General features: G+C 32.0%; 1 protein-coding gene across 1 annotated transcript; it reads left to right on the plus strand.

Annotated features, from left to right (window-relative positions):
* Positions 1 to 774: 774 nt before the first annotated feature.
* LOC124892990 (protein ULTRAPETALA 1-like) lies at positions 775 to 2,764 on the plus strand (the record flags this gene model as incomplete). The annotated part of the gene is given in 2 exon segments (XM_047404157.1): positions 775 to 1,084; positions 2,402 to 2,764. Coding segments are annotated over 2 exon segments (485 nt in total), but the record flags the coding sequence as incomplete, so codon positions are not given.
* Positions 2,765 to 13,228: the final 10,464 nt, after the last annotated feature.

A 13,228-nucleotide genomic window follows, 5' to 3' on the forward strand; every position in this document is an offset into this window, starting at 1 on the left:
TGCTTAACATTTTGCACCCTTCATCTTGAGGGGGAGTGTTAAAATAAATTAGTTGGTTTAAGTTCATAGTTAATAGTCTATTGTTGCATTAAACAGTTTTCACTGTTTCATTGAATTACTAGTCAAGTTAGTTGTTAATTAGTCAAATAGGTCAGTTAACTGATCAAGTTGTAGAGAAAGTTGTTAGAGGTAGTTAGAAATATTCTAGAAGCTCATGTGATGACCATGTGAGTCTATAAATATCTACCCTACTTAACGCATTGAAAAGTAATGCTTCTTATTCATTCAATAAAATTCAATTTCTCTCTTTTCCTTCTTACCCAAAGGAAGCCCTGCTTCAATGGATCTTGTGTGTGAATGAGCAGTTTTGTTTTAGTTTAACACATCTGATAATGGTAATTGTTAAAGGACCAATTCTTTCTACCATATATGTTAACATTTTGTCCTTAGAACTTTGGTTGCTTTTTCAAAAAACCTGCAACATGTCCATTTGGAAATCTTAGTTTAATTCAACCAGTAAACGGGATTACATTCACCTATTATTATATCTTCTTAAAACATAAATTTTTCTGTAATCACTTGATCATTAGTAAGCTCTTACCTAAAAGAATTATTTAATATCCTACTACTTTTTTTAATCACCACTCAGTCGATTAGCATGTTTTTATTGTACTTATACTTATTTTTTAGGAAACAAAATGTTACCTTTCTTATTATCTTATTTTATAGATGTACCCATGTTTAGATACTAATAAAAGTTCATTTTTGTTATAGGCAAGCTTACTCCGATTGAATTTGAAAAACATGCTGGAAGAGAAACTTGTAGAAAATGGAAGAATAATATCTGGATCTTTATTGATGGTAATAAAGTTCCATTGGTAAGTACTGTACTACTCAAATACCACAACCAGTCATCAAAGCATGCCTATGGGACACATAGATTTTGTCATCGTGATGAATTCATCATATGTACCGAGTGCAAAAAAGAACGTAGGTTTTGTCGCCACTCTGTAGAGGAATGCAAGAGTTATCATGATGCTTTGCTCAATACTAATTGGAAGTGCGCTGATATTTCTTTTGGCAAGTATGTTTTATTTTCATGTTTAATTTCTTTAATGATGAGTATGTTTTACGTATACATACTCTTATTTTTAATTTGGTGTTCATAATAAAAAAAAGATCTCTTTTAATTGATCAATGTGATTCAAATGAAAATCTATATTAGATCAGTTACTAGTGGAATAATATGTGTTCAGCTTCATGGAAATCATTCAGTAGTTAAAAATTAGTATTTAAAAAGATATCACTAATTTGAGATTTCTAATTATTTATCTGATAAAGATGGTATCAGACTATAGAATAGGAACAAAACTAAGAAAGCGGTCAGATGTTGGTATGTTGGCTCAGAGGTCATTTGAGCTTTGTGAAATAACAAGCTATAGAAAAATATGAAACCAACAAATATTTCTTTTTAAAACAATCATCAAATCATAGAGGACCTAGACCTTATTCTGAAATCTTTTCATTCTTCAATGATTGCATTTTGGAGCAGAAGCATTCAGAAAAAATATGGATTTTTGTCCTAAAAGGTCATCATTAAGAACAACACTGAATGGACATGTGATCAGATTTAAGACACACCATTGATGAAAGATGCCATGTATAGGAAATTTTCATAGTACTTCATTACTAAGAGGCATTGAGTATATCTAGCATATATTTTTATTCCAGAAGTGATGTCTAGAATTTATCAAAGTATTGTCACTGTTGCTCTGTTCATGACTTCATGATATCTCTGACGGTCACACTTTTATGTGTTTAGTTTAGGAAACTCAGCTATAATTAATTTATTTATTTTTCTTATAAGAAACCACTGGTAATTGCAATGAATTATAACCAATATCTTCAATCTGGAAAGAAAATAAAATAAAATAAAGGAAGCAGAAGCAACCCACAATACTGAAAAGGAGTTCAGGGAGCTCCTTATTCTATCAAAAGTTTCAAGTTGGTGGACATAGTATATAATCTGCTCAAGTGAATGTGTCATGCCATATATATTTTTGTTCATTCGTATTTATGAACTCCTCTCCACTCTTTCTAATAGGAGAAATAGGTTCTAACAAATATATAGAGCAGCTCATTGATATTCCCATCGTGCCATTTTTTGGACATGTTCATTTTGTAGCTATTGCATCATTGTGTTAGTAATTCTCGCAGATTAATTCTATCTGAGACAGGTCATCAAAATTTGTGTCATTGTCAAAGTAACAGTCAAGTTACTGTAACGTGGCTATGATTGGTGCATTATATTTTTCATTTCTTTAGCAAACCATGTTTATGATCAAATTTTTTCTTGTATTCGTGGTGAACATGTTAGTTTGTTGCTTTTTTTATGTTTTAGATTTTCCTGTGATGATAAAGAAGAACGAAAAAGTCGAAGGGTGTACAGAGGATGTTTGCGTTCCTCAACGTGTGAAGGTTGTAGTTCATGCGTATGTTTTGGATGTCAAATATGTTGTTTCTCAAGCTGCAGCTGCCAGACATGCATTGATTTCACAAAGACTACAAAAGCTTAAATCACCCTTTACTAAGAATTCCTTTCTATTTATATGGGCATGTTCTTACAATCATTTAATTCATTTGAACCCATGCAGTTCTCTACTTTTTTTGAGGCACTTAATCCAAATTTACAATTTACAGTTTTTTCCTTTTGTGGCCCTATCGATGGTTTTTCCTATCAATGTGATTCACATTAGTTCCTTAAGGGTGTGTTTGGTACGAACGAAAATGTTTTCCATGGAAAATATTTTCTTAAAAAATAAGTGGTTTTCATTCTTTTTTCCTGGTGTTTGATTAGTAAGAAGAAAATATTATCCAAAGATTATTTATGTATGTCATGACCCGATTTTCGAGTCATGATGACACCTACCATAACCCACCAGTAGGTAAGCCGACATCATAATTTGGTGCTAACGCAATGGGTTACCTTGGTGAAAACATCTAACACGGACCATATATAGGAACACAATACAACAACAATATTCCACAAAAGTAACAACTGACATTCGAATACCAATCCCATGACTTGATAGTATAAGTACAAGAGCAACTCTAAATCCGATAACAAAAATTATAACTCAAAGTCTAATAAGATTAAATAGTCTTAAATGATCTCATAAATTCTTCTCGAATACAAAAGACAGAATAAGGATAGAGGGGAAAAAGGGCAACGTGAACTCCAAGAGCTCACCCTTTCTCCTGATGATCAACATGGAACGATCTCAACTCAATGGCGGCAACTAGAACTCGGGTCTGCACCAAAAAGGTACAGAAGTCTAGTATGAGTACCAAAACATGGGTACTCAGTAGGCATCATCGGCCGATTAAGATAAATTATAATATAAGGACGATATAAAGTAAGACAATTAGTTAAAGTCAAGGTATAGGATTGAATCTGAATCTTCTTTGATATCACTGTATAAAATAACTAATCTACTAGGGAAATAGGATAACGTATCCTATCAACATATACCATAATCGCCATTTATTTTGGAAGCGTAAAGGCACATATATACAATAACAACCATGTATTTACTATAATCAAAACCAACCATCATTAGAATATAAAGCACAAGATCTTACCACGACGTCCCATACCGCCGGAAAGTACATGCAAAAGAACAACATAAAGAACTCATCACGGCATCCCATACCACCGGAGGGTACGCCAAAAGGTCAATCCATCAATATATCAAGGCACAACTACACAAGCAACTCACCAAAGCCGTGGGTTTCACATTCCTGCCATGTCCTCTTACTTAGGTCTACAATCATTATCAATATCGTAATTTAGCATAACGAAACCAATATCACCATGTCATAGTTATATAGTCACGTATTCTCTATTTCATTAATGAACTCCAAGTCTAGTCTATATTAGCTAATCACCAAATGCATGAAGCACTAGTTTACAAGTCTTATAGTATACTAATCATAAAATAAGGAAAAGCTACAAGTTACCAACACCATTATTTATTAACCTATCTCAAGGCCATTATCTAGTTAGCAAACCTCATAATATAAGTTTTCATTTAATCCATCACGGTGTCACATGTTAGAAGTCAACTTAACTATTCATCATACAATCCTAAGACCAATATCATTAAGCATATTATAACCTTAAGGACAAGTTTCCATATTTTAACCAAGTAAGATCCACCAACTAGTTTACTAGGTTTCAAGCCCACAAGTCATAGCCATTTATTAGAAATAACTAGTTGTCACATAAGCCACTTTACTAGGTGAAATTCCATAACATAACCATTTATTCAAGTCAAGAAGATTACTAAGTGAGCCCTTAATTTTACACATGATTATCCTATCAACTGGAATTAACCCAATCTTTAGCCTGACTTATCACTAGTTACTAATTAGAGTCAACAACAGTCACACCCCTTATTTAGTGATTAATAACAAAGAATAAGTATCAATTAACGTGAAATACATCATGTATCGAGTACATCAACGATTAGACTCACACGGCATAACCTCACATATATACAGATGTACTTATATAAAGTTGCCCCACACGGCATCATAACATCATTAGCTCTTCCAAATTTACCGGGAATCATCATAATATCAATATTTCCTCCGAATTCATGGGCATCATCATGGTATCAATATTTTATCCTAATTCACCGGGCATCATCATGGTATCAATATTTCCTCAAGATTCACCGGGCATCATCATAGGATCAATATTTCCTCCGGATTCACCGGGCATCATCATAGTATTAATATTTCCTCCGTATTCACCGGACATCATCATAGTATCGATATTTCCTCTGGATTCACCGGGCATCATCATAGTATCAATATTTTCTCTGGATTCACCAGGTATCATCATGTATCAATATTTTCTCTGAATTCACCGGGCATCTTCATAGTATCAATATTTCCTCCGGATTCACCGGACATCATCATAGTATCAATATTTTCCAAGACAACAACATACACACATATATGGCCCAAATCAATAAACATACACAAGTTCACAATAATTGAGTAATAGATATGTAAGATACATAAACCATCAAACTTTGTTACTAGTCATCATCGTGATATGTGAGTAGGAGCATAAGCATGAGTATCTAGATGATATAACCAATTACCATCTTTCCATGGCTATCCATAACATGGAAATAAGAAAACCAATCAAGTATACACATTTTTGAACCATCGGCCTTATTCATAAATCGACAACCAGGTTTAACCCTTATAATCTCAATAATGTAATTTAGACGCTCATCAAGTATCCAGGTTACCAAGGAGTTACATAGCTCAAGCTTAAGGTGGGTCAAGTACCACTTCTAACTCCCATTAATACTAAAGTCCCTTCTACAAGACTAACTTCTACCCAGATTTAGACTAGGTTATCTAAGTCAAACCATAAGCGCTTATCAATCCTTACTAAGCCTATAGGAGAAATCTTTTTCAAGTATTCTTCCTAAGCCAACCCAACATCAAGGCCATTTCATATTAAGCAATAACTAGGTCAACATACTTTTAAAGTCATTAAACAACATCATTCTCATCTAGTAGGGCAACTAAAGTGTTCTCATACTATTTATGAGACTATACGTAGAACTATATAAGGTTCTAAGCTAAAGGTCAACAATCATACTTTTTCAAGTTTAACAACCTATGAGAATTAACTAATCCCAAGCATCATCATTCAACCATTTATCATCTAAAAACACTGCCCAATCTTACAAGATATCAATAATTATATTACAACCAAGCTCAATCTAACAATAGGTAAGCCTAAACTACCTCGAGTCCAATTGCTCATGAACCAACAAGCTTAGTCTTCCCTTTTATTGAATATTATTCTTAAATGGGCCAAGCTATCAAAAACATAATCTAAGCATCAATACAAGAACAAGAACACCCATTATGGCACCATTATTCCATGGGTCCAAAATGACACCAAACCCCCAAGTGGATCCCACCTTCAAAAAATGAGTTTCCAACACCAACCCATAGTCTAAATATTATTAGGGAGATAAAAGCCTCAAGAAATTTCAGAAAATTAATCACATTTATGGCTACAATTGAGCTTCAAATACTTAGAGTTTTTGGTCTAGAAATCAAGAAATTAATACCAAATTTGAAGGAATCTTACCTTAGATTTGTAGAAAAAATGGACTACACAAGTTATTCAAGCTCCTAATTAACCCACAAGACTCATTTTTTAGTCAAAAATCTCTCATGGCTGCTACGATTCCCAAGAAATGAAAAATGCCCCAAAATTTGCCTAAAGGGCCTTTATATGAGTTTAAATGGGCCCGCAAGGTCAAAACTTATTTTTGACCTCCCATACTCATCCAGACTTCGATTTTCGCAAACGAACTATGTAACCCCACTAAATTCAATATTTTGGATAAATTGGTGAAGTCGGATTTTGCATCCAAGGTCATTTAGGCGACTTATGAGTCCCACACTCCTATATTTTGATTTTTGACTTTTTGACTAATGGGTCGAAATGAGCTCGGGTGTTATAGGATCCAAACCAAGGGTATACCTACCTTAAAATTGATATTACATAGCTGCTGGCACAGTCAAAATTTGCATCCAAAATTATTTTACTAAAGTTTTTACTCGACGGCCATGTTGAATCGATGAAGACTTCAAATTAGAAAAGTGATTCTAAAAAACAAACGAACCATAAGGTAACTGAAGTATAAATTCTAGCAAGTCACTAATGACTTGAGACAGTTATGGAGGAGATGTATTGGCAAAGATAAGCAAGAATACGGCTAATGAACTGAAGGGTCATTTCAATGTATAACCTAGACCAATATTGATATATGATCCAACCTCAACTTGAGATCTAAGTCTCAGCCCCCACACATGTTTACCGATTCTTAACCCCAACCCTAATTTAAGAATCGACTATAGAGCCCGACCCTAGATTTGACTCCTAACTCGATACTTGGGACCCAGGATTTGACCTCGACTTGAGATCCAACTTTTGATCCCGAGACCGACTAGTTATCCAAATACTTATTTTGTCCTGCTTCCATAACCCTGATTTAAGACCCGACTGATTCCCAAACTAGGACCCTATCATTACCTAGCACCTACTCGACTCTTGACTCAAAATCTAATTCCATACCTAGGACCTAAGATTTGGCCTTAACTCTTAATACACGAATAGAGACTTGGGACCTAACCCCGACTACAAACTCGATACCTCATGTCGAATACTGAATGGGATCTGACCCTGACTATGAAGATGTGACCCAACCTCAAATATCGACTCGAGACTTGACTTTGACTTCCAACTCAAGACCAACCTTAAATTCTAATTGAGAACCCTACGCCAACTTTGGATTAAATCCACTAAATAAATTGTCAATGTTAGAAATGCTATCTAATTTATCCAAATAGAATAGAAGAAATGAAATAACATTATAATAGCAAGTGTCATCACCATAAAAGTTGGTTGGGTAATAATTTACTATAGAACTTGCAAAAGAATGTCAATTTAATTTCTTTTTTATTATCAAAAGTATGAATTCAACCTCAATTTTAAGGTTTCTTATTATGGTGGAACCATATTCCACAACATTTGATTATTTCAATTTGACTTTTTTAAAAGAAAAAGATTAAAATTAAAATTATATTTTTTCTATTTAAGATATAAAATTATATGAATTTAATAATTATATGAATTTTATATCGAATTTAAAATATAAAAAATAAAATGAAATAAAATTGTCAATGTTAGAAAATCTATTTAATATGCCTATTTAGAATAGAAAACTAAAATAATATTATAATGACAAGTGTCAGCATCATAAATTTTAAGTTTGGACATTATTTTACGATAGAACTTTCAAAAAAATGTCTTCATATAAATAACATGAATTCAGATTAAAGTATCCAATAATAGTAAAGTCGTACTTCCCTGACAAATGATTCTTTGAATTTGAATTTGAATTTAAACATAGATAGAAATTCATATTTAATAATATTTTTGCAACTCTTAATAAAGAATCAATAAGACTTTTTTTTTTTTTAGAAAAAAAATAACTTTCAAAAAGTAATATGTTATAATAAAACATATGGGCTTGATAAGTTTAAGAGGTTACTTGACAAAGTTAGAAATTATAAGTATAGATATATATAAATTATTTATGGTTGAAGATCCCTTTTTTCTCCTATGTATTTTAATTTTGTTATTTGAAATTAAATTGACTCTATATATATAACATGTTAATTTTAAATTATATTGAAAATTTACAAGTAAAATTGTATATATAATTAAATTAAGTCAAATGATGAACACCTTCAATTTACAGTGAATTAATAAAGACATTTTTTTAATAAAAAATATTTGTGTCAAATAATATTTTTGAAAACACTTGTCCAGAATGAAGTTGAATAGAAATGTTGCTAAAATTTTATACGATTGTCAATTGAAATAGATATAATTAGATATTTACTTAAGTTATAATTAGGACTTAAAAATTATAAAATTGAAATTAATCGAATGGTTAATGCCTCCAATCACATTAGATTGATAAATATATTCTTTTAAGGAAATTACTATGAGCCAAATAATAATTCTGGAAGCACTTGATTAGGTTGTGAGCTCAGTAATGCTATGTTTAAGGTCAATATAATTAATTAATTAATTAAAATTAATTGAATATAATCATCTATTACTGAAATTATATTTGAAATTCACAAGATATATGTATTATTAAATCGAATCGAACGGTTAATATATTTCTAATTACTCTAGATTAATATTGCTAAAGCATCAGCTCATGATAAAAATAATTACTATATATAAAATTTATTCACAATAATATATTCTTGGCTAAATAGTTTCGTCATGACAACTATTGTTACAATATTTCGTTTAAGTAACCTTTTCCAACGGTTAAGATGTCATTAATTTCTACAATAAATTTTAACATGTGACAAAAAATTAATAACTAGCTACAAGATTTTACTGAGCGAAAATGCTATGTCTATATAGTTTGATTCTAATAATAATTTTTTATAACTTGAAGTTATAATATTTTATTTTAAAAATTTATTATATCTAAAAGGTTACTATTTCTATAATAAGTTTTAACCTGTGGAAAAAATAACAATTAGCTATCAAATTTAGGGAAAATTTCAGAAATAGTAACTCTGTAGTCTTAATTATAACTTTTATAGCAACAGTTTCATAATTACAAAAAATAGCAAATTGTATTTGTATTTAAGTAAAATGTTTCTATATAAATACATATACAAATATATATGTATTACTCATAAATACATATGCATAACTGAAAAATACTTATTCTTCTATTACTATGAAGTGGGTAAAATATTGCTACTTTTGCTATAAGTTGTAATTTTGAAAAAGTGTTGCTATTTATTGTAATTATAGTCTTAAGGATACTAGTTTCTGTAATTTTTCCTAAAATTTAACTATAGCAAAAAATACGTGGCTATATAATTTAACTGATGCCACAATTATTTTGACACTTGAAGCAAAAAAATTATTTAGCTACAATATTTTATTTAAATAGCTTATTGTGACTAAAAGATTACTATTGCCACAATTTTGTCAACTTGAGCAAAAAAATTATTTAGCTATAATATTTTTCTTCAAATAATTTATCGTGGCTAAAAAATTATTATTGCTACAATAATTTTCATCGCGTGGAAAAATTTATGACCAGTTACAAAATTTTACTGTAGCAATAAAATTGTAGCTATTTAGCTAATTATTATCACAGATGTTATCACTACTACAAAAAAAAGGAAAATCGTCCTCAAAAATCGACGACATGTGATCGGTTTTTCCCAATTTCCGACCACAAAATCGACCAAAATGTGTGGTCGGTAAAGTAGTGGTAGTTTTTTAAAAACCAACCACAAGTGGTCGATTTTTTTAAAAATATATATATATATTTTTAAAATTTATTATTATTTTATTAAGATTAAAAAAATAATTTTCGGAAAAAACGACCACAAGTGGTCGGTTTTTTATTAAATTAATTAATTAATTTTAATATTAAACCGACCACAAGTAGTCGGTTTTTATTAAATTAATTAATTAAATTTAATATAAAACCGACCACTTGTGGTAGGTTTTCTGGAAAAAAATTCAAAAACCAACCACCTGTGGTTAGTTTTTCTGAGATATTTAAAAAAAAATCAAAATCCAAATACAACATGCAACAACAACAATCCAATACAGCAGTAACCAAATCAAATATAGTAGCAACAACAACCAAAAAACAAATGTAAATACTTTCAAAAGTGTACAACACATACAAATGTCCAACAAAAGTTAGTATGAAAAAAGTACAACAATAGTTTCAAACAACAAAATGTCTAAATTCAAAGTAGAACACATACAAAAAAAAAAAAACTAAAAGTCATCATCATCAAATTCGTCCTCATCTTCCATATCATCATCCTTGCTGAAATCATCCAGGGGGCCTAGACCTTTTGCAGCCCAAACTGCATCACCAGTACATAGAGGAATAACCCCCGCAGTATGAATGAAAGAGCTAAACTGCTACTGCGGCATCTTAATTTGTGATGTTGTTGCCTTGTCCGTCTTCTTCTGCCTCTCTCTCTGTTCAGCAAACCTTTCTCTTTGGTCAACAAGGTCTTCAGTGAGTTGTGAAACCATATTTTGTAGTCTTTCAATGGTTTCTTTATCAACTGAAGAGCTAGAGTATGCAGCGCTGGAAGAACACCTAATATTTTCGCCAAAAAATTTTGTGCGGTATCCGTAGAAATGGTCTCTATTTGCAGGACCTGCATCTTTTGTCCATAAATCCTCCAGTACATGCTGTGGTATTGGGTCACTCTGACTTTAAGGAGACTAACTACTATGATACTCACCAACAAGATGTGTATATTCATCCTATATTCAAAGTAAATACTAAAAGTCAAAAAAATATTAAAGTAGTTATAATTGAATAATATCCACTTTGAGAAAACGATTCATAAATTCAAAATTTGTTTCTTACGTGGAAGGATTTTGCACGAGCTTCAATCCAGACATCTTTATCAGTCGGGTTCTTTTTTTTTCAGATGAGTTTGCTCGAATAGCTCATCAGTTGGTATTTTCCTACCCTTTTCTTTTTCGTGCATATGAAAAACTTATCAATGTTCAAATAATAAAAAAATTTAAATAGAAACAAACAATTAAAACTGTATAAGTTACATACCATTTTTTCCTTCACAGCAAGAGTACTTCTGGCACCCGTAGTATGCAGGGAGCCACCCTTGGATGATGCCCAGGCTTTCTTTCCTTTTTCACTCAACAATTGGTATTCTGAGCTACTCCAATGGCGAAGGTTCATTTGCCAGGCATCTTCAAGAATCCACTTAGGTTTTACCAATTTCTTTTGGGCCTAATCCAAGAGATCGTTAAATCTGGCTCTACATCTTATGAAAAAGTTCTTCTTTATAAGAAATGTATTTGCATCATCCCCCCAGTAAAATTTCTACAACAAAAATATAATATTCAATCTTTTGTTCTAACAAAGTGCTAATAAGTAGTCAATAAATTAAATCCTTACCTTAAATTTTCCAAACATTCTATCCCTGTCAAGTTCTGGAACCTTTTGCCAGCTAGTCCAGTAGTCGTTAAAATGCCGCGTAATGTATATTCGCGCCTTTTGTCCAACTCCAGCATCCGGCCTAAACCTATAACATAAGATCAAACAATAACTTCATAGAGCATAATAATATAGTAATAAAAAAATTAGTAACGTTATTATATTTAGAAATTTTACCCTCTCACAATTGAAATAAGATAAATCCTCCCAGAATCATCTCTGTCTCCTGGCTTCCTAGTAAGTGATGATGGATGCACTGGCGTAGGCGGATCTGAAGCACCAGATGGAATGCCTTCAAGCTGAAGATCCGACAACCCAATAGATCCAGCTGAATTACTGTGCGAAGCTGCGTGACTACTGCAGGAGGGTATTGATGATGGTAGATGTCTAGAGGGGCCAGCGGCCGTCCGATAGTACTGTGTTGGCGGAGGCACGATCATAGGAGTAGAATTAATTGGTGTAGACCCATGTAGTCCACATGTGTAGGAGTAGGTATCGAATTCTCGAACGACCTAGAATATGAGGGTCGTGTTGTCGCGTCAGCAAACCGACCCTCAGATATATGAATACCTGTTGGTCGTCTATAAGGCGGAGGTTGTCTATTCTTTTTTGGTTTTGTAGTATCAACTTTTCCTTTACCTTTGTCACCTCTGCCTGACATCTAAATTATGTTAAGTTAACAAGTAGTTAGTTCCTACAAAATGAATGTATAAGAAAAGATTCCAAGTAAATAATTTCATCTTACTAATTGACATTTCAAATCGCTCCAACAACACAACATATAGACAAAAAAAAATTATTACTATATAAATCATGGAAAAGTAGAAACAACAAACTTAAACAGTATATTACATATCAATCTTAAACAAGAAACTTAAAGGTAAATATATAGCACAAAGCATAAAGATATCAATACATAATAAATACAACCTATACAAATAATCCTCCTCTTATGAAGACTCTCCACTAAACCAATCACCCTCTTCATAGGTTTCCTTATCTCCTACCCACTCAGCCTCTTCTTCCGCAATATTAACTTCTTCAAATATATTTTTCAGGTGATTCAAACCGTCCACTAATTCAACGTCCACTAGTTGGTGATCAATTTGTATTTCATTTTGATACGTAGTCTCCAACACATTCTCAACTTCCACCCGGCCTATAGGCTTTGTTTTGATTATAGCCCACCAATTAGACTTGTCATTGCGCAATGGATAAGGATCATAATACATTTGTTTAGCATTTTGCACTAGAACAAATGGATCGTAAATAGGATACGAGCTATTGTGCTTCACTTCAATGATGTTATGCTCCCTATGTACTCTTGTGCCTCTTGTTCTTGGATCAAACCACTTACATCGAAAGAGGACAATTTTTTTTTATTGGGAAACCAGTATACTCCAGTTCTAAGATCCCGCGTATAATTCCAAAGTAATCAACATCATCATCACCCTTAACCCAAACACATTATTATTTGTTTTCCTTGTTTTGGAGTGTTGTTCGATGGAAAATTTAAACCTATTTACTTTGTATTGGGACATTGCATTAGCTTCAACTGGACCTAAAGAAATATCTCT

This window comes from Capsicum annuum, unplaced genomic scaffold (genome assembly GCF_002878395.1).
Source record: "Capsicum annuum cultivar UCD-10X-F1 unplaced genomic scaffold, UCD10Xv1.1 ctg5289, whole genome shotgun sequence".
NCBI lineage: Eukaryota > Viridiplantae > Streptophyta > Magnoliopsida > Solanales > Solanaceae > Capsicum > Capsicum annuum.